This window comes from Hippopotamus amphibius, chromosome 7 (assembly GCF_030028045.1).
Source record: "Hippopotamus amphibius kiboko isolate mHipAmp2 chromosome 7, mHipAmp2.hap2, whole genome shotgun sequence".
NCBI classification, from domain to species: Eukaryota; Metazoa; Chordata; class Mammalia; order Artiodactyla; family Hippopotamidae; genus Hippopotamus; species Hippopotamus amphibius.
In genome coordinates, this window is record NC_080192.1 from 12,633,749 (window position 1) to 12,659,711 (window position 25,963).

The 25,963-nt window shown below is 40.9% G+C and overlaps 1 protein-coding gene across 4 annotated transcripts in view; it reads right to left on the minus strand.

Moving 5' to 3' along the window:
* Positions 1-2,056: 2,056 nt before the first annotated feature.
* HMGXB4 (HMG-box containing 4) overlaps positions 2,057-25,963 on the minus strand; it is a 31,531-nt gene continuing 7,624 nt past the window's right edge. For all 4 annotated transcript variants that reach the window (XM_057743629.1, XM_057743632.1, XM_057743631.1 and 1 more), the window contains 6 exons: positions 11,701-11,782; positions 10,703-10,767; positions 9,588-9,693; positions 8,969-9,138; positions 4,645-4,767; positions 2,057-4,140 (listed from right to left, as the gene is read on the minus strand). In XM_057743629.1, the coding sequence (XP_057599612.1) occupies positions 4,096-4,140; positions 4,645-4,767; positions 8,969-9,138; positions 9,588-9,693; positions 10,703-10,767; positions 11,701-11,782 (591 nt within the window). In that variant the 3' untranslated portion in view covers positions 2,057-4,095. The remainder of the gene's footprint in view (positions 4,141-4,644; positions 4,768-8,968; positions 9,139-9,587; positions 9,694-10,702; positions 10,768-11,700; positions 11,783-25,963) is intronic.

The following is a 25,963-nucleotide window of genomic DNA, read 5'->3' on the forward strand; positions in this document are numbered from 1 at the left end:
TTATTGAGCATGGTCTTTGGGAATCTTAAGTTTGAAAGGCTAGTAAATTGCACAAATTTAGTACGACAGAAAACCTGAGTTAGAACTTACTTGCTTCCGTATGTTAAGCTGTTTGAGCAGTCATAGGGGCTGGCATCTCTATTGTACAATAGAAAACCCCTATGGAAGTCATGTACTTCTGTGTTTTGATGTGTTTTAATACTCATGAGACTTGTTAATACATGCCCATCCCCCAGTAGTCGAGATGCTCCTTGAGGGCTGGGATGTATGTCCGTTTCTCTCAGGGTTATCCAGCACAATGACTAACGCATGAAAACTTAAATCAATCTACCTTTCAGTAATGGTATTTGGACTGTAAGGGGGGGGACAAACCTAAGATGATCTTCATGGCAGGCACCTTCCATGTTTTTCTTTGTTTAAGCACATTGCTTGGTTGTATGGACTGAATTAGCATGATTCTCCTTTGGATTCTTCCATTAACAACCTTTAACATCCCCATGATGGGTGGTGATTTAACCAGAAGTTCTTGCCTTCTTGCATCATGCTGGTTTAAAGTGATTAGGGGCAGATCTTGGCTTTACTGCTGAGAATAAAACAGCCATAAATTTTATCCTTCATGCTAAGAAAGCAGAAACAACCCATATACCCCCAAACAGGGAGTGAATGCATATTAACTCCATGCAAACAGAGAGCTATATAGCTATTAAATTACAAACGGAAGTGCGTGGATTGTCAATAACAATAGATAGGCATGTAAACAGCAAACATTAAGTGTAGTAAAAAGCTATTTAAAACTATGTTTTCAAAGTGTTTCCTAACAAGGAACAAACTCATTTAGTAAAAAGTTTGTTTTAACTTAATTTTTCCTTTTAAGTGTGTTAGCAATATCAGTATCAAATGCCTTCCTTAGGATAAAAATGTTTAAGTCCCTTAAGATTGACATATTGCATAAATGTAACATAATCGATTATATCCTTTAAGTACTTTTAGACAAAAAAAAAATCAAGATGTTGTGCCTCTGAAGTTTAAAGACCACAGTGTGACAAGAAAAGTGAGGTCCGTATAGTAAAATCCAGCTAGGACAAAAAGACATTTGAACAATGAAAAGGTCTGATAGTTTTCCTACAATCACATTTGCTCAGGACTGCAGATAATGGAGAAGGATTCTGATGAATTACATACAATTTAACTTTTAAAGTGGCTTGGGGTAGAAGCGGGCTTTGGCTTTGGGGTCAGCTGTACCAGTGTGCTTATTCTGGCTTTGTCATTTACGTAGCTGTATAAACTCAGGAAAAGTACTTTTCTGCATGTGTCTCCTCATTTGTAAAGGGGGATAATATTCATAAGGCTTTGGGGAGGATTAACTGTGATAAAATATGTGAATCATTCTAGTCATTCAGCAACATGGTGGTCTCTTTCTTGCTGTCCCTCCCTAATAAGTAGCCTTTCAACCAATCATAATATTTCGCTATTCATGACTATTGAACCTTGTGTTTGGATTGAAATTTTTACCTTGAAAGGTCTAATCTCATATATTAAATGTTCACACTATTACTCAACATTCATGTCAGGCTGGCTGGCTTCAAGGCTTGGAGACAGGAAAGTGACATTAATGCTATTTTACAGATGAGACTGCACATGCCTATAAAGATTAAGTGACCTATCCAATCCAGCATCATTCAGTAAGGACAGTACTGAAATATGATTTAGCACACGATTTGGATACAAGGCTTATAGGTATTTCTTGAGTTAGGCCAACAATGTAATGTACAGACAATTTCATTTGCCAATGAATAGAGCTACACTTACCACAGCCACTGGCTTTGCAATTGGCAAGAGAGAAGATGAAAGTCTGCAACGTAAAAGTTAATAGAAACAGAGCAAGATGTTTGTTAGGAAGATAGGTATCATCAGAAACTTGACTTCTGTTCTAAACGGATTTTTTTTTTAAGAAAATGATGGTAGGATATAGTGCGAAAGACAGGTTTAAAATTTCATGGCAACTTTGGTTAGCAACAGGGAAAAGATAACTGACAATGGACTACAAATATTAAAAATGTGATTTTTAATAATATAAGTACAAAATTTTATTTCTTTATACAACTGTAATGGGATTTGGATCAAACCGCTAGAATTTATTTAAAAAACAAAATAAAACAATGATATAAAAACTGCAAGAAGGTCTGAATCCAAAGTTTTTCCTCTAATAGTACCAAATACCACAAGGAACAGATTATTATACAAATGTGTACAAATTTTAAATACAAATACAATAGGGTTGGATTTTAAAGGAAAACAAACAAAAAGCAGGTCCTTGTCAGGACTTCATTAATGTGTACAAATGACAATGGTAGGACGGACTTCTTTCTGTACTAATCTGGGTCTCCGAGGCCCTTTCTTGATACCCTGTGACAAACAGGAAGCTGACCTGGGTACAGAGGAGGCGTGGGAAAGGTGCTAACACACGACATCAAACCAGGATTTCTGCTCTTCATGATTTTGGTTCCCAAACATTCCTGTTTCCTTCTGTTTCCCCAATTAAATCTCAAAGCTGCTCTGAGGTGAGAGAGGCATTCAGCAGCCAGATTACCTTTAAGAAACACAGCCCTGTGACCACAGTGGTGGGAAGAAAGGAAGGAATTAAATAGGATGTGGGCTGGCGGCCCTGCCCTCAAAGATCTACTTTGATGCTGCAGTGCCTCCGTCCAGGCCAAGGGAAGAAAGCATTCACCTCAGAGCTTGGTTTTGACCTGGACTCTTCACACCAAATGTAAAGAACCCTGAAGTGCTCAACTGTTTTCTTTGGAATTGGGAAGCAAAAGTCTGGTTCTTTGGAAATAAGGGCAGCTGGGAATGTTAACATTCCTTTTTATTTAACTCCTTGACATTATTCAATTGTAAAGAACTAGAATCCCAACATAATGGTTCCTTTTTGAGGCACGATACCTTAATGTGTATATAATTGGAATTTGCAGAGGAGACCAAAGAAAGGAGGGGAGGAAGAAATGACAAATCTGTATCTTCCACATGCTGTTGCTGGTGGAGGCTCTTGTTTTTAAATTATATATACAGAAATTTACAGGATAAATTAAAATCTAAGAGAGTTTAAAGAGTTAAATACACATAATTAAAACACACATTCACACACGCACATAAATAAACCTCCATGAGAAAAGAGTACTTTTTTGCAAGTTGCTTACATGTGGAATGCAGAACACTGTGTATCTGCCCAGCAGGGGAGCCAATGAGATGAACCCAGGAATTAGGCTGGGCAAAGCTCACCTTCCACACCTGCCAAGCAACTAAGTGGCAGAACTGTGAGCTATGCTGACACTGCCAATGGAAGATACCAGCTCTTAGCTCTGCAGACCAAATGCTCTGGGTCAGCTCACAATACAGGCTGTTCAACTGGTGGCACTGACAGCTTCACCCACTCCAGGGCTCACAAATCTCCTTGGCCCCGATTGAGGCTGCCAATGGTACCAATGATTATAGTAAGTTTTGAGACATGGACACCGGTACAACAGGAATTGGAATGAACCCCCTACTAAGTTCACTTAAGCCATTGCAATAACTTTCAGATGGGAACGATGCTATCACCTCCCACCTAGGTCACTTCAAGCTGAAAATCTTTGTACTTTCAGTTAACTGACATCTTCCCACAATCTTTCCCATTACATTTCAGACTGTAAGACAGGTAAGGCAAATGGTCAGTGATGGGTCTGGAGGTACAATTGAGTTTGGAAAAAAATCACATTTTAGCTGAACTTAAAGTGATGCACCTGGCATCCAGAACAAGCCCCCAGCCCCCAAGTGACACTGATTTTTAAGGCAGATTTGTCCACCACAGAAGAAAATCCCAAGCCCATATTCATGCCAAAGTTTCCCCTTGGCTAAACCTTTACCATTTCATAAAATTATTAAAAGCAAAGTAGTTACAGTCCTATGTATATATTATACATTATATATATATATATGCACATATATAAAAATTTAAAACGTACACCCAGAGGCCAGTGAAGGGTCTGGAACAGTCACATGTACACAAGCCAGCAACAGGGCAGGATAAGGTTTCCGTCCTGGGAGTCTTTGCTGTCACAGTCCAGGCATGATGTAAGCAATGTTGTCTAGTGTGTTTGACTGCAAAACAGAGGGAAAAGGTTCAGTTCAAGATACTTTACCTTAGTTCCCTGAGACATGTTTCTTTGTTCAGGGGAAAGAGATGAGAAACAGAATCTGGAGTTAGAGGAAACAGGGAGAGAGAAGATGGCATCCTGCTGTCTGTTATGCTGGGAGCTTTTCTGTTGACTTCTCCCATTAATCCTAGTAAAGGAGAGGCAGGAGACTCCTATAATTTCTTTGTCTCTGGAAGAGCAAATAGGAAACACAGGAGTTGCAGTACCTTAAGGGCCACAATGCTTCTCTCCAAAGGAGAGAAATCTTAGGAAATGGAGGGTTTGCTAGTTCACTGAAAGGCTGGTACGCACTCGACACTCAGTGGCACGTTCCAGGGGCCAAGAGCCGACAGCAGTGCTCCATCCAGGAAGCTCTATGGGCTTGTGCTTGATGGGGCTCATTAAGGCAGGGCCTCTCTGGCTCCCCAGAGGTCTGGCCTCCCAAATCCAAGGAAACCAGGAAACTCACCAAGACCTGTTTGGGACAGCCATTCAACTCAGGTAGTTGCGTGGTCAGACACGCCAAGGGGCCAAGCGCACAGATGATGGAATCCAGAAGCACTGACAAGCTGCCGGACACGGCCACCATGCCCTGAAAGGGAGAGCGTGAAAGGAGAGGCCTGCATCTCGAACCACACTCCCGAGCCTCCCTTCAGGTTCTGGGTGATTTCCTTGCACGATTCTGTAAGCCCTGGGCAGTTCCATGAAACTTGTGGCAGAAACAGAAGGTCTCTGGTTTGATAACTCAATACATTCCCAGGTTTCCTTTCTATATTCCTAACTCCTCATACCCCTGTGTGAGACCTTGGGTTAGTCACTTAGGAATAGTAGGAAAAAACTCCAAAAACCTATAGTGAAAAATAGTAAAAAGTGTCTCACCTATTCTGGAGAGCTGCTGGGAAGATTTGTGGAGATCATATATGCAAACATATTTTCCTTCTGAACTCCACAAATACAGCTTGAGTGTGATAGCCATGAGAATCCCCCACATAGCACTGACTATAAACACACACACCCTGCTCCACACGTGTGGCTTGTTTGATAGTGGATGATATCACTTTTCTGTTCTTTTTAAAATTTTCTCAAAATTCACATTGTTTCTATCTCTGTGATTCTAAGAGATAAGAAGTAAAATTGCTTGCTGCAAATACTGCTGCCCAGCTCTTGTATAATCCGCTTCAACGAGCACTGCTGTGAGGCCATGTCGCCTAGGAAGGCAGCATTGCAGCGTCCTTCAGAGAATGAGCTCTGGGCTCAAGATGGCTGGGTTCAGGATCTGGCTATCCCACTCACTGAGGGGGGCAAGCTGCTTTCTATGCTGCGCCTGTAAAATACAGTACGAACAGCACCTGTAGCACAGAGGGGATTAAGTGAGATAACTGACATAAAGTACTTGGGGTGGTGCCTGGTGCCTGGTGCCTGGTGCGTGCTCAGAAAGTATCAATAATGATTACTACTATTACCAACATCATCTCCAAAACTGCATTTCTGGCTGCCTGCTAAGGCTTTCAGTTTGGATATTTCTCAATCTCAACACACTGTAAAGAGAAATAACCTACCCTTCCTCGTAGCATCCCTTCCTCTGCTCAGGTCACCACCATTCACACACCTGCCCAGCCTCAAGGCCTTGCCACCGCTGACTTTCCTTTCATTCTCCTTGTCCAACATCTCCCACCTCCAAGGCAGGCAGTAAAGCAGAGGGTTAAAAGCATGGACCCTGAGGTCACACTACCAAACTCAAGGCTCTGTTTCAGCACTTATGGGCTAAACTCCAGAAAAAGTTCCTTAACCTAAGTCTGTTTTTCCTTCTGTAAAATAACAGAACACAAATTCTGCTTCACAAAGTTGCAGTGTGAATTAAAGGAAAGAATCCCATGTATATCACTCTGAACCAAAGTCACCGGAGTGAGCCTTCCATGAGAGAGAACAGTGAGTGATATTATTCCCTACTTTTGCCCTACAGTGAAGTTTATGTCTGACTCTCCCAATAAGCAACCTGAAGGCAGGAACCAAGTCCTGTTCTTTTTATATCCTCCCAATAACTACTGGGCTTCTGCACAGAGTAAGCTCTCAATAAATATTTGTTAAATTCAAATCTTTGTCATGTCTAGACTAGATTATTGTTATAACTTTTCTCTAATTCTGGTCTCTCTTCACTCCCAATCTAAAATAGAAGATATTCTCAGAGAAAACCAAATGAGAGCTCTGGTCATCCCTCCCTACTCAAAAAATCCCTGCAGTTCCTGAGCAGTAATTTCCCTCTGTAGTTTGGACTATTCCCCCCTTAATATACAGCCTTCCTCTACCTTATGCACTGGATGTTCTAATTTTTCATCATTTTAGCAATACAACCCTTTGAAAATAAAAACTTAAGTGGAACCCCAATATACAAAACAGCTAAAAGATCTGGTTAAAGTGGGAACTGGGGTCTAGAGCCCCACTGGGTCTCTCTTGACCCAGGGCTGAGAAGCAGATATGTGCTGTTCTCTTGGTTTACAATGTCTGTCTCCAACATCTCTGTGATACCAAGTCTTGCTTATCTTTCCGGGTCCTGCTGGAACCCACCTCCCTTTCACAGAGCCTCTCCCGACCCCCTAACTCTCTGCTCTTGAGCACTGCTCTAACTGCTTCAAGTGGCGCAAAGCTGCAGAACGAGAGCAGGCTGAGAGGTGGGGCAAGCTGGGCTTGGTCACAGCGAGTTGCGTAAACTTGTAATAATGGTCACTTAATTTCACTAGGCTTCAGGTATTCAATCTTTAAATGAGCAAACTGTATAAATCAATGTTCCTTAAAGTGTAGTAGTACATTTACTAATTTCTGGTGGCATAGAGGTGAACATTAATTACTTGATATACATCCATTTTGATGCAGATTAGAAAAAAGTTTAGAGTATCTCACTTGTGATATTGAGGACATCATCGTGAAAGCATGGATAAATTTATTCAAATAAAAATATGAATAAATCAGGAGCTTGGGATGAACATAAACACACTACTATATATAAGATAGATAACCAACAAGGACCTACTGTATAGCACAGGGAACTCTACACAATATTCTGGGATAACCTGTATGAGAAAAGAATCTAAAAAGAATGAACATGCGTGTATGTGTAACTAAATCACTTTGCTGTACACCTGAAACTAAAACAACATTGTAAATCAACTATACCCCAATAAAGTTAAAATTAGAAAAATACAAAGTAAATAATAGTATAAAGTGGTATGTGGAAATGGCAAAATTGTGAAGATATATGCAAATGATTAAAGTCTGGGAAAAAGTGGAGTGGGGGGGGAATGGGGAATTACTGCTGACGTATGTGGGCTCTCTTTCGGGGTTAATGAAAATATCTGGAATTAGATAGGAGTAATAGAGCCATGAATCTGTGAATATACTAAAAGCCACTAAATTCTACATTGTAAAAGGGTAAACTTTATGGTATATGAATTATATCACATTAAGACTGTTTCTTATGTTAAAAAAAAAGTGGACTGGAGATTCTGCAACATTTTTTCCCTTTTCTGGTCAATATGTACATGTAATTCTCCCATAGCAACTGCTCACAGAAGCTGCCTTGTTTTATTTGCTAAGTATTTATCTACTCTATCTTTCCAATTAGACTGTAAGTTTCCTGATGATACGAAACCAGCAGGAAGATATTCAGATTTTCTACTCGCCCCAATGTTTGGAATAATGCCTAAGAACTCAACAAATATTTGCTAAGTTCAATGGAAATGTCAGGGAAAATCTGGAATATGGAAGGTGAATAAAACAAATCATTTTAAATTTTAACTTTTTAGGAAACATAAGAAAATCTAAATATGAAAAATAAATAAGGATCCCAGAATATTTTATTCTGAAAATATCTATATTCATTCAAATATCTGAGCCTACAAGAAAGTAGCTGTTTTGACACCTACTAAATTTTGAGAAACTAGCCAAAGAACTTAGACAAAGCTTCATCTCTTGTGGCCGTTGGCATTTTATTTGTTGAATAATTCAACTTCCACATAAAAGCAAGTAAGCAGTTTTATATCCCTATGCTGATTTCTCAGCGTAAAGACGGCTTTAGTAACTTAGACTGATTTCTTTGCTGTAATGTCCTATTAGGACCCAGTGGAAAACTGAAATACTACACTACGGAGTTAGCCAGGGGGTGATATGATTAGAAATTGAATATGGTAATAGAAATGGAACATGACAGCTTTGCAGGTTAAGTGATTTTGAAATTGAAGCTTAAAAGGACAAAGATCTCCTCGGGGTACGTAGCACTGTATAATTCAATGAAGAGCTTGAGAACCTCAATCGTCCCATTTGCTACCTATTTTCAAAGCAGTAGAGGAACACTTAATCCCCTGTACAACCTAATCTGTCTATTCAAAACCTTGCTGGAAATGCACAGAAAAATTTACTTCTCTTAGAAGTAAAAAGGATCAAAGCTTCTATGGGATTTCTACTCATTTTTCCCATTCCATTTTTAAAAAATAAAAATGAGTTACAGGGTTATATATCAATTATATCTCTATAAAACTGGGGAAAACAAAGTTACAGGGTACTCTAATTTCCTTTTGTGCCACTGTTTCAATAGGATGGTATTAGTGTAAACTTTGAGAGCCAGTAGGTAGATTCCAAATCTCTAGGTGTTTCTATTACCATCCCTCTTCCTTATCACCGTGTCCTGAACACCTGGCATAACCCAGCACACAGTGGTTGCTCAGTGAATGCATATGCGATGTGTAAATGGAGTCAAATGATACCAGCAGCTGGAGTCATGCTGCGGGCAGTGCCCTCACCTCAGTTTCCTGCAGGCGGTGTCCAATGAGGCTCAGGGACTCTCCCAACAGCTGGAGATGAGCAGCCACATCAATGGGCTCTGTCTCAGGGGCTTTGGCTGGCGAGGCGGGTAACAGCATGGTGGTGGGTGGGGATTTCTTTTGGGGCGACAGGACTCCTGCAGAGGAAGCTGAGAATAGAGGCAAATAGGGAGCTTGCCCAGGGCCTTGACCACCACAATAATGTTCTGCCTCATCTTCCCTTTTTATGAGCTCTACCAGGCACTGACACAACTACGGACTGTGGGCCAAACCTGGCTCATGACTTGTTTTTGTGAGCTAAGAATGATCTTAGCTTTTTAAATGGCTGTTGTAGAAAAAATAAAGAGGCACATGTGACAGAGAATGCATAGGGCCCTCGGACTTAAAATATTTACTCTCTGGCCCTTTACAGAAAAGCTTGTTGACTTCTAATGTACATTTTCTAAATTTGGGGGGCAACCTTTAACATTCACTAATACTATCTGGATATCAAGATCTGCTTCTAATATGGGCCATTCTCCCCACTTCTTAGTGAGGAAGCAAAACTCCCAGTGCTCCAGGGAAAAGAATGGAAAGAGGAGAGGGATGTGGTCACCACCTTTCACTTTCATGGAACCTTCTGAGCTGGATGCTTTTCTTTTCACAGTTGTAGCTTCTGCTTTGTTCTGTTTGTGTTGCAGATACTGAGCTTTCTGCTTCCAAATCTGCAATCAGATCAGGGCAAACAAATTTAAAAGGGCAAGAAAGTAAAAGGGAAAGCAGTCATGGAAGAGGAGAATGAAGAAAAGAAAGGGAACAGTGGAGGGGAGCAGACAGAGGGTTAATGTTAACTTTTAAGCTGGAGGGTCAGTGCACAGGCTTCAGACAGCGGTGACAGTAGTATCTTTAGGAGAGGACCAGGAACACCCCCCAGTGCTAATGGTCACATCGCAGCATCGATTCTGCGACCACTCTAAGGTCGAAAGGTAAAATCACAAAGGAAACATCTGGCTCATCCTCCTGTCCATGTAGTTTAAATATTTCTTCTAACCTGCCTGCTGGAAGCACCAATAATAGGATAACAATAACATAAAAAAGAAACTAAAAATAATCCACCTGGGTGAAAAGTATACGTCATTTCACCCAGATGAGCTGTACCTTAAAAAAGCAAGATGGTAATTCTAATTCCTAGGCTACCTTCATGTCATCTAGTTGGAAGGTGACAGTGAGTGATTCAGATGTGACTATTTACCATCGTCTCATTAGCTCTTTGACAGGAAGGTATATTATTTGGTAATGGTTGATGAGGATGATAACCTGGAACCTACTTACCTAGTAAACACCGTCCTGTGTTTTTATTATTTGCTGTGACCATTAAGTGGACCACTCTCCTCAGTTCTCAGACCATGGCTGACTAGTAGGTGTTAGCAGTCAAGGACTCTGACTTTAGACGCTCTTTTAACACTAATTACTGCCCACGTTAGGTCAGCTTTTGGCTCACATGGAAGGTTGCTGGGAAAAATTAGATGAGGTTAGAAGACAGCCTCCCTGCAGCTAAACCCTCACCTAGAGTGAATGGCATCAACTAGTTCACTGCCCTCTGCTAAACCACTTTCCACTGATTTGTCATTTTTTCCCCTATTTTCAGTGCTGTTTGGGATGGTCTATAGGAGAATAATAGGTTCTGGAAGGCATAAAGCGATAAAAAACGTGTCTGTAATAAAGCGTACGTACCAGTTTGTCCTTCTCTGGCAATTGCTTCCATACCTCAGCCAGTTTTTTACTCAGTTCCCCAAAATCTGGTATAAAAGAGTAAAAAAACAAACAATGCAGTAAAGGTTTAACCGTAAACAAAACCAGAAGATTGATAAGAGCAAAAACTAGGAAAAGGGTTTTGAAGATCGGATTTAAATAGCACAAGAGTCCTTCAGAAAACCAAACCAAACCCCAATTTCCTTGATCCTTTTCTAGGAGGAAGGGGCTGTTTTGGTGGCCGTGAGATAGGCTCAGATTCTCACACGTCTATTCTCTAAGGAGTTAATTCTTAAGCATCTTTCTGGTGTCTTTTAACTTGACCCCACAAAACATGGCTCATCTACTTAGGTTAAAGAAAATATGTTACGTGGGATTTGATAAGAGATGTTAGATTTTTACCGAATTTCTGAGTGCAGAAACAAAGAAGAATCTCCCTAGAGCAGCTCGGAAGCAATCTTCCAGATGTGTAAAATGCTGTGCTTCCACATGCAGAGCAAGGTCACGCTTTATAAAGTACATCTACGTGTTTTGTGGTGCTGCACGTGTGCCTCACGACAACCCTGGAGAGAAGTCTGTGAAGCCAGTTCGCCCATTAGGCAAACAAGGTGTGTAGGGCTTACATGACTTGTCCAAGGGCCGAGAGGTGTAGTGTTCTTCTCCGCTCACTAACTGCTAGCACAGAGGCAAATACAAACAATATAATACGTCATCTCACTCCAACTCCACACACGAGGGCAGTTTAAGGAAAAAGTCAACTGTAGAATCTTGGAAAGAAACAACTGCCTATTTATATGCTGTGCTTTACGGATGGGGTGAACTAAGACAAAATCTAAAGTGACTTCCAAAACTGAGGAAAGAAATGAGATTTGTGTTCTTTTCATACTATGGGAAGAAGTTTGCCTGCTGATTGGATTAACGGCACTGCTTCAGGGATACAAATGGAAAGTAAAGACACTAAAGATGAGAACTGTTCTTACCTATGCCCGGATGGTCAGCCACGATCGTCACACGATATTCCTTACAGAACACCTGGTAGGCCGACATGTTCTTCTTTTTGGGCTAGTACCACATAAAAACAGAACAGGGTGAGACCGAATTAGAACACAAGTTGAGCAACCTTGCATCTATGGAAACAAAACAGAAAAGATACCTGCACTTTTTCATCAAGGGTTCTAAATTACTGACCAGCTTTCCTAAACAGGATAATTAATTTTTAATCCATATTACTTATGACTCAGAGATGAATATCAGTTTTACTTGTAGAAGGTAAAAACCACATGTTAAATGATTTTTAGATTTTTCAGGTTGTGACAGCTACTTGATAATTATTTGTAAAGCTCTTCCCTACAAATGTTACATATTTCTTTTAGAATTAAGTGCTAAGAAAATCTTTACCACTCCTGGGGTATCTATTTTTCTTTTTTTGAAAATAAGAACCACATAATATCCCTTTACTTTGGGGCAAGAAAATCAAGAGCCAAACTTACGTTCATATTGTTCCTCTGGTTTTGATTTCTAATCTTAAAATTTACCTAATCCTGCTTTGACTGTCACTTATAGTTTATCATATTTTATTATTCACATTCTTGTGGCCCAAGGTGAGAAGTAAATAAATAACTGAAGGACAATTCTTTGGTACTCAATGTAAGATGAACCTCTTCCACTTCAACAAACTGCTCTGTACTACCTGAAGTATGTTTATTCTTAACTGTATTATGACAATTCCAAAAGCAACGCGTGATTTTTGAGAAACAAAAACCAAATATGCTTTTAAAACCAGTTCAGTGAGGGATGTATAAAACAAAAGATATTATATATTACTATGCATCCCATTTTACAATTATCCAAAGACTCAGGAGAAAAGTTTTCCTACCTGAAGAGGTACATTAGATAGCACCTGTCCAAACCTCTCATTTTGAGGATGAGAGAAAGGAAACTCAGAAAAATAGTGACTTGCCTGGGTCCCGCAGCTATGCCAGTTATAACATCAGAACAACCCAGGCAGCCTGACCTCCAGGGCTATGCATTATGGGCCAAAGGAAAAAAATATGTTGCTTCCTTATAGAAAAAGTTACCATTTCAAAAGAAAAAAATGATCCCTTTATAACCATTATCTTATAAACTGAGGTGTCTTCAGTCTGGCTTTCCTTACAACCTCATCTGTCAGTATCAAAATATGATCGGTCCTCCACCTCCTCCCAAGCTAGTCCTTTCTGGTCCTCCAGTTATAATGACATGAACATTTGGTGCTTCAAAGCTATTGGAAACTTTTGTTTGCCTTAAGAGTCTGATTTTACAACCAAAACAAACCAACAAACAACACAGTCCTGTCTTGTGACTTCAGTTGCACCTTATTTTAAGTGAAGCCCAATCACACACTTGGTTCGCCTTAGTTCTTAATGTTGTTTTCATAAAACAACTATCCTCAAAGGCCAAAGACTAGTCAGAGCTTATGGCAATAAAAAAGCTGTGTGATGGCTCTGACTTTATTTCCAAAAGGAATTCTAAAACCATTTTCAAAGAATGGAAACAACCCTGAAATGTATTCTACAGCTAAAACATAAAATTAAAACTATCTTTACAAAATTAATCACAACTCTTACCCAATGTTAGACCCAAATCCACATACTGAAGAAAGGTGTTCCTCTCATAGCTCTTACAAAGGACTTTATTCAATTATGTAGAAAATACACTAGCACTTACTGAGTAACTGTACTGGGTACAGTGAGTAGTTAAGAGCATGAGCTTTTGAAACCCAGATCTTATTCTAAGGCAGTCAAGCAGCATAAGATAGTGGAAAACATGTGAAATGTAAAGTTTAAAGGCTCACCATTTTTTCTCAGCTTCACCTTATACTAATTACTTGATCCTGAGTAAAACACATGAGAAGTGAATAGTTCTTCTGACGTGATTTAAAAAAAAAAATTTTTTTTATTTATTTACTTCGCTGCGTCGGGTCTTAGTTACAGCACGTGGGATCTTTGTTGCCATGTGCAGGATCTTTTAGTTGTGGCATGTGGGATCTTTAGTTGCGACATGTGGGATCTAGTTGCCTGACCATGGATCGAACCCAGGTCCGCTGCACTGGGAGCATGGAGTCTTAGCTACTGGACCATCAGGGAAGTCCCCTGACATGTGATATTAAAAGTATTTCAATGGCAAAGAAGGAAAAGCAGAAACTAAAAAGAAGGACACTGCAAATGAAAGAGAAAAAAAGTAACCCATCAAGGTACTCTGCCATTCATTTCTTAACAAACATTTACTGAGCATCCACTATGGGCCAGACATTGGGAATACAGCCAAGAACCAGACACATAATTTAACAGAAAAGACAGATTAATGTGTCATAATAAAATGCGACAATATTGTAGGGAAAGTACTGGGTGTTACAGGAACATGTAATAGGAGCACCTCACAAATTAGGCAGTCAAAGAAAGCCTCTGGAGAAAGTGACATTTAATCTAGACTGGAAAGCTGGGTAGAATTAGCCAGGTGAAGAGTGGTTACAAGTGTTCTAGGCTCTTAGTGGTAACACTCATCAGAGAGGGGTAGGAGATGATGTCAGAGAAGCAGGAAGTGCTTAGAGATGGATGCCTCGTAACCTGTATTAAAGAGTATGGACCCAAAGCAATTTACAGATTCAATGCAATCCCGATCAAATTACCAATGGCATTTTTCACAGAACTAGAGCAAGAAATCTTACGATTTGTATGGAAACGCAAAAGACCCCAAATAGCCAAAGCAATCTTGAGAAGGAAAAATGGAGTTGGTAGAATCAGGCTTCCTGACTTCAAACAATACTACAAGGCCATAGTGATCAAGACAGTATGGTACTGGCACAAAAATAGAAAGGAAGATCAATGGAATAGAATAGAGAACTCAGAAGTAAGCCCAAACACATATGGGCACCTTATCTTTGACAAAGGAGGCATGAGTATACAATGGAAAAAAGACAGCCTCTTCAATAAGTGGTGCTGGGAAAATTGGACAGCAACATGTAAAAGAATGAAATTAGAACACTTCCTAACACCATACACAAAAATAAACTCCAAATGGATTAAAGACCTACATGGAAGGCCAGACACTATAAAACTCCTAGAGGAAAACATAGGCAGAACACTCTATGACATCCATCAAAGCAAGATCCTTTTTGACCCACCTCCTAGAATCATGGAAATAAAATCAAGAATAAACAAATGGGACCTCATGAAACTTAAAAGCTTTTGCACAGCGAAAGAAACCATAAACAAGACTAAAAGGCAACCCTCAGAATGGGAAAAGATAATTGCCTATGAAACAACGGACAAAGGATTAACCTCCAAAATATACAAGCAGCTCATGAAGCTTAATACCAAAAAAGCAAATAACCCAATCCACAAATGGGTAGAAGACTTAAAGAGACATTTCTCCAAAGAAGACATACAGATGGCCAACACACACATGAAAAGATGCTCAACATCACTCATCATCAGAGAAATGCAAGTCAAAGCCACAATGAGGTATCACCTCACACCAGTCAGAATGGCCATCATCACAAAATCTGGAAACCACAAATGTTGGAGAGGGTGTGGAGAAAAGGGAACTCTCCTGCACTGTTGGTGGGAATGTAAGTTGGTACAGCCACTATGGAAAACTATTTGGAGGTTCCTTAAAAAACTACAAATAGAACTACCATATGATCCAGTCATCCCACTCCTGGGCATATACCCAAAGAAAACCATAATCCCAAAAGAAACTTGTACCATAATGTTTATTGCAGCATTATTTACAATAGCCAGGACATGGAAGCAACCTAAATGCCCATCAACAAATGAATGGATACAGAAGATGTGGCATATATATACAATGGAATATTACTCAGCTATAAAAAGGGATGAGATGGAGCTATATGTAATGAGGTGGATAGAACTACAATCTGACATACAGAGTGAAGTAAGTCAGAAAGAGAAGGACAAATATTGTATGCTAACTCACATATACGGAATCTAAAAATGGTACTGATGAACTCAGTGACAAGAACAAGGATGCAGATACAGAGAATGGACTGGAGAACTCAAGGTATGGGAGGGGGTGGGGGGTGAAGGGGAAACTGAGACGAAGCGAGAGAGTAGCACAGACATATATATACTACCAACTGTAAAATAGTCAGTGGGAAGTTGTTGTATAACAAAGGGAGTCCAACTCGAGTATGGAAGATGCCTTAGAGGACTGGGGCGGGGAGGGTGGGGGGGACTCGAGGGGGGGGAGTTGAGGGAGGGAGGGAATATGGGGATATGTGTATAAAAACAGTTGATTGAACCTGGTGTACCCCCCAAAAAAAAAAAAAAATAAAAATAAAAAATTACACCTAAAAAAAAAAAAAAAAAAAACAAACCAGATGATTGAACCTGGTGTACGCTCCCCCCCCCCCCCCAAAAAAAAAAAGAGTATGGACTCCACTGGAAAGAAGTGATGCAAGTATTTTAAGCAGGAAGTCACGTGGTCAGGTTGCATTTTAGGACCATGGAGAATGGACTGGGGAAGAGCAAGAGTGGAGGCAGGAAGCCCAGTGGGGGCTGAGGGGCTGCTGCTGTAGTGCCCAGGAGGGATGAAAAGGCCTATAACCAAGACAGTGAGGTTGGAGAAAGGCTGATAAATTGAAAGGGAGGGAGAAGTGACAAGATTTATCAGAGATAATGTGGCAAAATGGAAAAAGCCTGGGCTTTGGAGGCCGACAGAGCTAGGTCAGAATCCTGACCATACTACTTACTAGTTACACAAACCGCTTCACTTCCCTATAAGTAAAACGTGGATAACGCCATTCCCAGAGGTGGGAATTAATCCGCGTTTGGCACTTCAGCAGGTACTCAGTCATGTTATTTCTGTGGTAGGCAGAATTCCTAGATGGCGCCCAAGATGTCTGCCCCCTGATGGACACGCCCTGTAAATGCCCTCCTCTTGACTGTGGGCAGGGCTGGTGCATGTGATGGAGTATCACTCCCAGGATCACGTTATGTTACATGGTGAAAGGGAATTTGCAGATATAATTAAGGTCCCTAAGTGAGCTGGATCTGAGTGAATCAAAAGGGAGGTTATCCTGAGTGGGCCTGACCTTATTCAGTGAGCCCTTAAAAGAGGTGAGACCTAACAGGAGACATTCTCCTGTTGGCTTTGAACTTGAAGACAACAAGTTGCCATGAGTTTTACAATTGCAAGGACCTGAATGCTGCCACCAACCCAGAAGAGGACCTCTAGCCTCAGTCAAGAACCCAGCCAACATCTGGATTCAAGAGAGGGAGCAGAGAACCAGTGGAACCTTATCTGGACTTCTGATCTATAGAATTGTGAGCTAATAGATGGATATTGTTTTAAACGGCTAAATTTGTGGTAATCTGTTATGCCACAATAGGAAAGTTCTTTTCTATTCCCTCTGTATTTTTCAAAATACAAGTTGTAGCATCCAAAAAGCTAATACAAGACCTTTTAAAAATAGAAATTCTGGTGAGGGAGGATGGGGTGAAATCATTTGACCTAAATCTGACACAGAATATAGCAGCAAGGCCTTTACTTTTAAACATTTCATTTCAATAGTAAAGGCCCTATTTTTAGTATTCTTCTGTCCAGAGAGGCTACAGAGTGAATTCTGCATCTCCGTTATTAATTTAGTAGTGGTCTCATACCCCCAAATGCTCTAAGTGTTCTAATCGTTTCACATCCCCCTTTATTTTGCCCAAGATAAAATGAAGTGGCGTTACCAAGAAAGGCATGAGCTCATGTGAGTTCTATATTTGGCCATGAGAGAGAGAGGGAGAAATGGATTGATTAGTTTGGGCGATTCTGCTCTAAGAGCCCGTTCCTTGGAGCGAGTGAGACAGAGAGCATAGATCTGCTTTCCCCAGATAGTTCCTGCATGTCTCACTCAGTGTGTGCAACTCGCTACCCAAGTGTGGTTCTGATGTTTGGAGCTGACATAGTTTAAAAAATAAAATTATGGCTCCTTAACGTACACCAATGACTTCATCTGGTGAAGAGAGAAAAATCCAGGTGCACTGGGCTGACATTCTGTTGGACTGAGCAACTGCTGGCCTTCATCACAGAGCCTTCCTAAGGGATTTTCAAGGGAAACAATTTTCACTTTATGTGCTGACCTTAGAACCTAACCACTGCGCTGTAAGATGCAACTCCAGCCTATGGATCCAAGTTTGGAATTCAAACTTAAGGGTCAGATTTTTTCCAGGGCATGGACATTTTTCTACATTAATAGTTAGAAAAAACACAAGTAATGGATGATCTCAAGACATACAAAACATTTCCACGTGACTCTAAATGCAAGGCTAGTAACTGCACCCGAGACTTTCTAACTTAAGAAAACATACGGTATGGCAAGTGAGTCACAGCAGTCATACCTGGAATAACGTGGGCTCTCCTTTAACACAATATTAATATTTTAAAAACCTGGATACTAACAAATCCAAGTAAGTGTGACTCACAGGGCTGTAATTTTCACAGCCAGAAGCTCTTTTTAAATGTTTGATGATATGTGTCACAACATCAAGACCTTTCAAGAGCAACTTCTTAATGCGCTGTTTAAAGCAGTCATGCTGAACTCTCTGAGATCACAGAACTCTTGGAGAAAGTCAGATGAAAATTTCTCTTCAAGCCCATCTATGAACCTATAGTTTAGGTTTAAGAACCTATTTTAGTTTAAGAATCTATTTTAAAGGATTAAAAAACATCTGGGAGTTAAGGTAAAACATAATTTATGAATCTTCAAAATAAAACTTGGCTTTCTTTTGCTGATGACAGGAACCTGATCTCTTCACTCATGCTAATATTGTGTAGGAGACACTATTATCAAGGCTTTACCTGTAGAAACTCATTTAACCCTTCCAACAACCCTACGAGGTAAGTTCCATCATTCCTGCCATTTTAAAGATGAGAAACAGATCCAGAGTCACTGACCCAGGGAGTGGCAAGGCCACCATCTGATGCTTTTCTGAACTAACCTCACTCAGATCCCTAAATGCGATCATGCTAAAGGAAAGGGTGACAGAGAAGTACAGTTTTCACACCAAAGCTTTTATTTTAATCATTCTGAATGGCAATCTATTTCTGCTCTCTCATAATATACCACTGAATATAATTTAAACATTCTTTCTGTGTCCTGAAATCAGAAAAACCTGGGTTCAAATTCCTGTGCTGCCACTAAACAGGTGTGCGTCCCCGGGCAGGTTATTTCACTTCTTGGAGCTTATTTCTGTGAAATGGACACGATAATACCTACACCTCACTGGGTTCCGGTGAAAAGTCACCAATACACCATACATAAAAAACTTAGTGCAGTGCTTAGAACATATGAACAACTCTGTAAGTACAGCTCTTATTATTACTGTAATTTACTAATGCCCCCCCTCCTGCCTTCCACATGGTTACTTTAAACCTGCTGGCTGGACTTCCTGTGGTTCTCTCAACATCCTAGGCCCTCTTGTGCCTTCACACGCATCTTCTACTCCCTGACTGGAAGGCCTACTCCTCCTTCCCACCTGACAATTCCTATTTGGTCTTAAGTTTCGGCTCAGCTGCTGTCTCCCCGAAAGCCTCCTGGACACCCCCAGGCTCTCCTTGGCACTTTGCACCCACCTCTGCTGAGGTTCAACACTCTGAATGCTTTCCAACCCCTCTGACTACACCCGGAGCTCGTTGAGAGCTGACACTGTAGCTGACTCAGTGCCTGGCACAATGTAAATGCAGAATAAATATGTACTGAATGCATAACAAAGGCTCAGAATCGTGTGTGAAAATGGCAGTGTGCACATTCACGTGTGCTACCTCGTCTGCTTTTTACAACACTCTTGTAGGCGAAGCAAGCTAGATGCTATTCCATGAAGAAAAGAACAGGGTCAGAGTGGTCCCCTGACTCGTCTCCAGTTGATGTTTCTTTCCCCAGTGCCCATGAAGTGCTCCAAGAAGCTGTAGGAAACTTGCTCTATAACATCTGCTTTTAGCCCTTAGAGGCCCTGTTTTTTTTTTTCATTATAAATAATAATAATTATATTTCTCTTAATATATTTTCCAGGGAGCAACAGATTTTTGAAGTATTTCCAACTGTAATTACTTTTGGAGAGACCCTGTTTTCCTTCTAGTTGTTAACTGCTTTCCAAATAGGTGATAGCTGAAGAGCTTGCTTCCTAAAAGGTGGGTATTAATATTAAAAAGCAAAAGAAAACAGAAACAAAGGCTTAAAAGCAGCACCCCCTTGCTTAGACTAGTATGTGAAATGAGTGGCTGAAAAAAAGAAGTTTTAAAAAGACGTTTTCAAGTATATTTTATGCTTCCAAAGAACTTGGGATGAAAGCAACAGTCATTGTAACAGCAGCTACTGACTGCGCCCTGCCCTGTGCTGACCATGTTACATGTACACCTAGTTTAATCTAAGTAATGCTGTTGCACAAGTGAGCAGAGAAGTGAGGAAGCAATCTCAAGAGAGCAAGGCTAGTCAGTAGCAACTGGAACAAGTACCCAAGTCCAAGCTTTCGGTCACTTCGTTACAACATGTGTCTGTCTCCAGAGGACAAATCTTAGACACCAGCGCACTGTATCAGTTTACTTTACCCTAGAACCTACTTTGAGCTTTGTGGAAAACTTGCTGTGGCCCTGGGTAACTGTCTCTGAAGTTTTAGAAAGGCATGCACTATAGTGGAAAGAGTATGGGCTTGGGGTTAAAGAAACCTCTATTGAAATTGTGGCTCTGCGTCTTTTCTTCTCAGCTTCCTCCTGTGTGAAAGGGGACTAACAATATCTATGGGTCAAGACCGTCACGTGTGCAAAAATGCCTTGGAGAGCCGGGCACACTGTAGGCTCTCAGAGACATACCTCCTGAGGGCTACCCCTTGTCGCTGTCGTTACTCAGCTTTAGTCTTACTGGAGAATTTCTGTAATACCAGGGCAAGTCTAGCTGTCACTCAGCATTTGGCTTATTAGTAGATGGACAGCAATGTCTGAGCGTGCCAGGCACTAGGCTGCCGGGCAAGGCTGTGCTTGCTTAGAGGAAATAAGAACATTCTGGAAACTTACGTGAAGGCATGCCTCTGAAGTGGCAACGTCACAGATCTTATTTCAAGTGGTAGTGAATGGGCTTTTACTGATTTAGTAAAACCAAAAGTAAGATATCTTTGAAATGTTACCATATCCTGCTCCTCCAATATAAACCAAAAGCCCCCGACTCCAATAGGATGGTTTTAAAGGAGAAACAACGCATTGAGGTATCACCATATGATTTCTCTACTCCTCCTGGAGAGCAGGATTCAACAACAAAGAAACAAACAGGCAAACAAAAAAACACTCCCAAAATAAAACTCCACACTGTCTCCCATCATTCACGAGGGAGACAGTCCGACCTCTCTTCTTTGTATCAGTCAAAATTCTCCAGGCAGTTCTGCCCGAGGCCTTCGCTTCTCACTCTCGTGTGAACTCTGCCAACCTGGCTGCCATTCTCCCTACTACACCTGAGCTCCTGTCTCCTCAAGCACGAGACCCATCTGTTCTTGAAACTGTCTTCCTCCCTCTGTGACGCTGAGCCCTCTCTGGTGTCTCCCCCAGCACCATGGCCCCTCTGCCCCGTCCTGTGCTGAGTGTGTGCTACACGACTCCGCTCTGGGCTCTGTGACTTCCCACTCAACTCACACGTTTCCTTTACTGCCCGCAAACACCCAACTTTTAACCCTGGTTTTGGGGGGCCACTGAATGCTAGGTCTCCGTTTCCACTGCTCCCTGGAAAGTCTACTGGGATGATGGCCGTGACAACAAACACGTACTGAGTGTCATTTGGCTGATGTGCTGAACACTGCGCAAAGCCAAGGTTCCTGAACTTTGTTGGTTCACCATGCCTGTGTGGGTCTTCCTGTCCTTGCTTTTTAACAAGGCAATCACCAAAAACCCATCTTTGAAAAGATATGGCATTAATGAAAGGAATGGAGATACTGACACTGTGAATTACTTTGTGCTAGTAGTTCATAAGGTACCTGACAGGTGGCAAGTATGGCTGCTTCTCCTGAAAGGTTAATGCTGAAAACATCTAGTGGTGCCCCTGTGAGTTTGCTGCGGCGCCCCAGAGGGCCTTGGCACACTGAGGCCCTCAACACCTTTCCAGGTATTACCTCACTGAACCCTAACAACCTTGCCAGGTTGGTCTATCATCATCCCGCCTTGTAGATGCACAAGTCATGCAACCTGTCCAGCACCGCACAGCTTCTAAGTGGTAGAGCCAGGAATGGACCAAGGGGTCTGGCTCCAGGGCCATGCTCTCCACTGCTTAGCTATACAGAATTTCTAGATGCTTAGATCTGGGATTGAACTCGTGCCCCCTGTGGTGGAAGTGCAGAGTCCTAACCACTGGACCACCAGGGAATTCCCTCAGATTTTTTTTTTATACTGAAACAAAACCTAGGAAAGAATTTTTTTTAAAGCTCCATGGAAATTTTCATGCACAGGTCAGGTTTAAAAAACATGGTGTATGTTTTTTAAATAATCTGTTGGCTAAATATATCATTACACTCTAAGAAATCAGGTTTCAGTCTGGAGAGTCGCAATCAAATACGACTTTTTGCTATAAACTAAAATTTAGTAAGATTTTTTGCTATAAACTAAAACTCATTTTTCACTAGTGACTGCTGGCAACATGGGGGGTTATAAATAAGTCCCTACCCTTGAGGAGATTATAATTTTATCTTCCAAGGCACCCAGGTTCAAAACCTTTAAGAGACATCTATATACTCATTTATGTTTCTGGCTCCCCAAAGCCAAGACCGGCTGCCGGATCTTGTCAGTTCTTCCTTCAGAGTCTCTCCTGAATCTGTCATTTCAATTTTATTTCTATCAGGCTTCCATTACTGACCTCTGATTATAATAACCTCCTTGGCAATCTGCCACAAGTCTCTCCTTGGTCTAAGTCACCAGGTATAACTTCATCATTTTATACTTAATTATCATTTATAGCATATTTAAACCTTGCTCATAACCCCAAAGTGCCTATGGCCAAATCCCTTACTTTGGCATTCCAGATTCTTTAGCATTTGCTTACAACCTATCTTTTCAATGCTATGTTTTCATCCATATATTCATTCACTTGACACGTGTCACAAAATGCTTACCAAGGACACAGGAGTTGAAGGTAATAACAGCAGGTGGCTAAAAGAGTCCCTAAGGAGTTAAAATACCCTCAAGGAGCTTATGGTCTTCAATAGGGGAAATGGAATATATACAAAGACAAATCCAATATAAAGAAGAAAACAAGAGCAGTAACTTCCCATAGCAAGAGTGTTATGGGAATTCAGAAGTTAATTATAACTGGAGGGTCAGGATGTCTTAGAGGAGGTGGCATTTGATTGCATCTTGAAGGGAAGGCAGAGCTTCAATATGTGAAGGAGAAAAAACAAGGGGAAGAAGGTCACTGCAAAATACGATCCAAGGAGTGGAGGTAAGACTGTAAGGAACAAGTCTGGTTTCCACACAGTACATGCAAAGCAGACTAACAGGAGGTAAAGCTGAAAAGGGTTAAATCACAATTATGAATGCTTGCTCAAGGGTTTGGACCTTGATATTGATTCATTCAACAAGTATTTACTGACCTTTTATAATGGACCAGACTGTGGGTTATGTACCAGGGACAGAGATGATGGCAAGACAGACACAGTATCGGTCCCCTTGGAGCTTATGGTTTAACATAAAAGCAATAAGGATCCACTGAGGATGTGAAGACAACTGTCACCATCAAAGTGGTACTTAAGTTCATTCCGGCATCAGTGTAAGATTACTTGCATGGGGGAAGAGATGGAAAGGGGGCCATTTATTACATTAAGTACCAGGAGGGAAGAGGCAGCGGTGACAGAGGGCATAAAGGTGTGGAAAATATTAAAGAGGAAGAATATCAGGCTCAACACTTGCGTGGAAATAGTGGAGGGTGGGAAGGGAAGAGGGAAATGTAAAAGTGAACCATAAGGTTGGAAAAAAATCAGAATGGTGGTTGGCTCTGGGGGTAGGGAGTGACTGAGAAGGCGTATGAGAAACACCTCTGGGTATCTGGGATGAGGGTAATAACTGTATCTTGACAGAGGTTTGGTCATATAGGTATGTGAACTTATCAAAACTCATCAGGTGGTATACTTCACATTTCTGCATTTTACCATATGTGAATTTTACCTAAAAAAAAGCCCAGAAAACAAATACTGAGCTTAAGTTAATGATATGCAAGCTGAAGTGTTTAGGGGTGAAGTATATGATACCTACAACTCACTTTAAGATACATTAACAAAGATAAGATGGATGGATGATAAAGCAAACAGCAAAATGATAACTGAAGAATCTCAACGTGTGGCATATGGTGTTCACTGTACAATTCTTTCAATGCTTTTTGTTTGAAAAATTTCATAATAAACTACTGAGAAGAATAATCAGCATACAGTTTTGAGTTTGGGATCATAGAAGGAGATGGAGGAGGAGATGCAGGTTTGGGGGTCTGGATGACAAGCTCCAATAGTGACACACAGCTCGGAGGTACCCAAGGCATCCAGGTAGAAACATTTATCAGATACCTGGAAACACAGGACTAGAGTTCAGATGTTTTGCTATGTTGCTTCTTATACATCTCTCTGCCTCCATATGTTCCCTTCTGCTGATAATCTTTTTGTTCTTTAAGCTTTTCTCTGACCACCCTGCCCTCCTCACATTTAGCACTATAAGATTAGCTTATGGCATTATCATATATCACTAGAATGGAAATTTTTGAATTAGGATCTTACAGAGGACATGTACTATTTCAGGAAACAATTTGGGAATAAACAATGAATAAAACCCGCCCTAGGGACTTTCTAGGTGGTCCAGTGGTTAAGAATCCACCTGCCAATGCAGGGGACACAGGTTCCATCCCTGCTCGAGGAAGATCCCACATGCCTTGGAGCAACTAAGCCTTTGTGCCACAACTATTGAGGCTGTGTGCCATAATTACTGAAGCCCATGAGCTGACAGCCCGTGCTCTGCAACAAAAGAAGCCACTACAATGAGGAGCCCGCACACCACAATGAAGAGTATCCCTCACTTGTTGCAACTAGAGAAAGTCTGTGTGCAGCAACGAAGACCCAACGCAGCCAAAAAATAAAAACCAACCAACTAACAAACAAAAAGCCCCACCCTAGTATCTGACTGTCCAGTTCTTGATGCTCACACTGATTCTTAGCTCAGAAGGTACAGTTTAAGGAAAAAAAAAAAGAGTTTTTTTCTTTTTGATTTGTATACTCTTTTAAAAGGCACTTCTAGTGGGGAAAATAACCTGTGCCTCAATTATAGACTGAAGTGAAATCACCAATCCCATATTCTTAATACATTTGCTTTTCTCTTTCTTAGTTGCTTTTCTTTCAGATTTTATCTAACATTGAACTTTGCAGAGCAAAGGAAGAAAATGGTTGTCCTTAGGTCGCAAAACTACAATTGATTTTTTTTCTTTCTACTATTCTGAATTTCTGGATTTCTAGAAAAATAATCTTTTACTTTGATAATCGGGGAGAAAAGCTGATCTTTTAAAGGAAACCTGTAATGACACAGTCATCGGCCTCTACAGTACAACTGCTAGAGAATGTCTTGAGTTGTGAGAAGGAAATCAAACCAAGGTGGCTGATTTCTCATTCCTATCTCAACAAGTGGTGAGCTTCCTGAGGTCAGGGTCCTCCTGCTCCTCTTTCCACCTCTTAACTCTGATGGCAGCACTGGGCTTGGCACAAGAGAAGCACTCAAACGGTGAGAGAACACACCTTTTGATGCTAAAAAGAACACCAGAAAGTAGCCAACACCAGTTAGTAGGAAGCCATTAGCTTACTTTGTTAACTCAGTCATCATTCTAACTTTGAAAATCTATTTTTCAAGATGAACTCACAGATTGAATACCTTTCACATCTCTCAACAGCCCCAGGCAGACAGCACTGCTGGGTGAAAGAAAATGGGTTTGGCTCCTTTGAAGAATTCTAAGGGCCTGTCAGAATAAGCCTCTGTATTTCTAAACCTATGCTTGGCACAACTCTATCAAGAAAACCCATGAATAATTAAGATGGCTCCTATTTTTGTACCGTTGGTAGTATTTTATACTTTATATCCTTCCAGCAGGTTTACCTTGCTATCAAACACATTCCCAATGGTTCACCTGCTTAATTCCAAGTCCACTTAACTACTGTCAAGGAAAAGCCTGCTTCACCTCTTACCTCCCATCGCACTCTA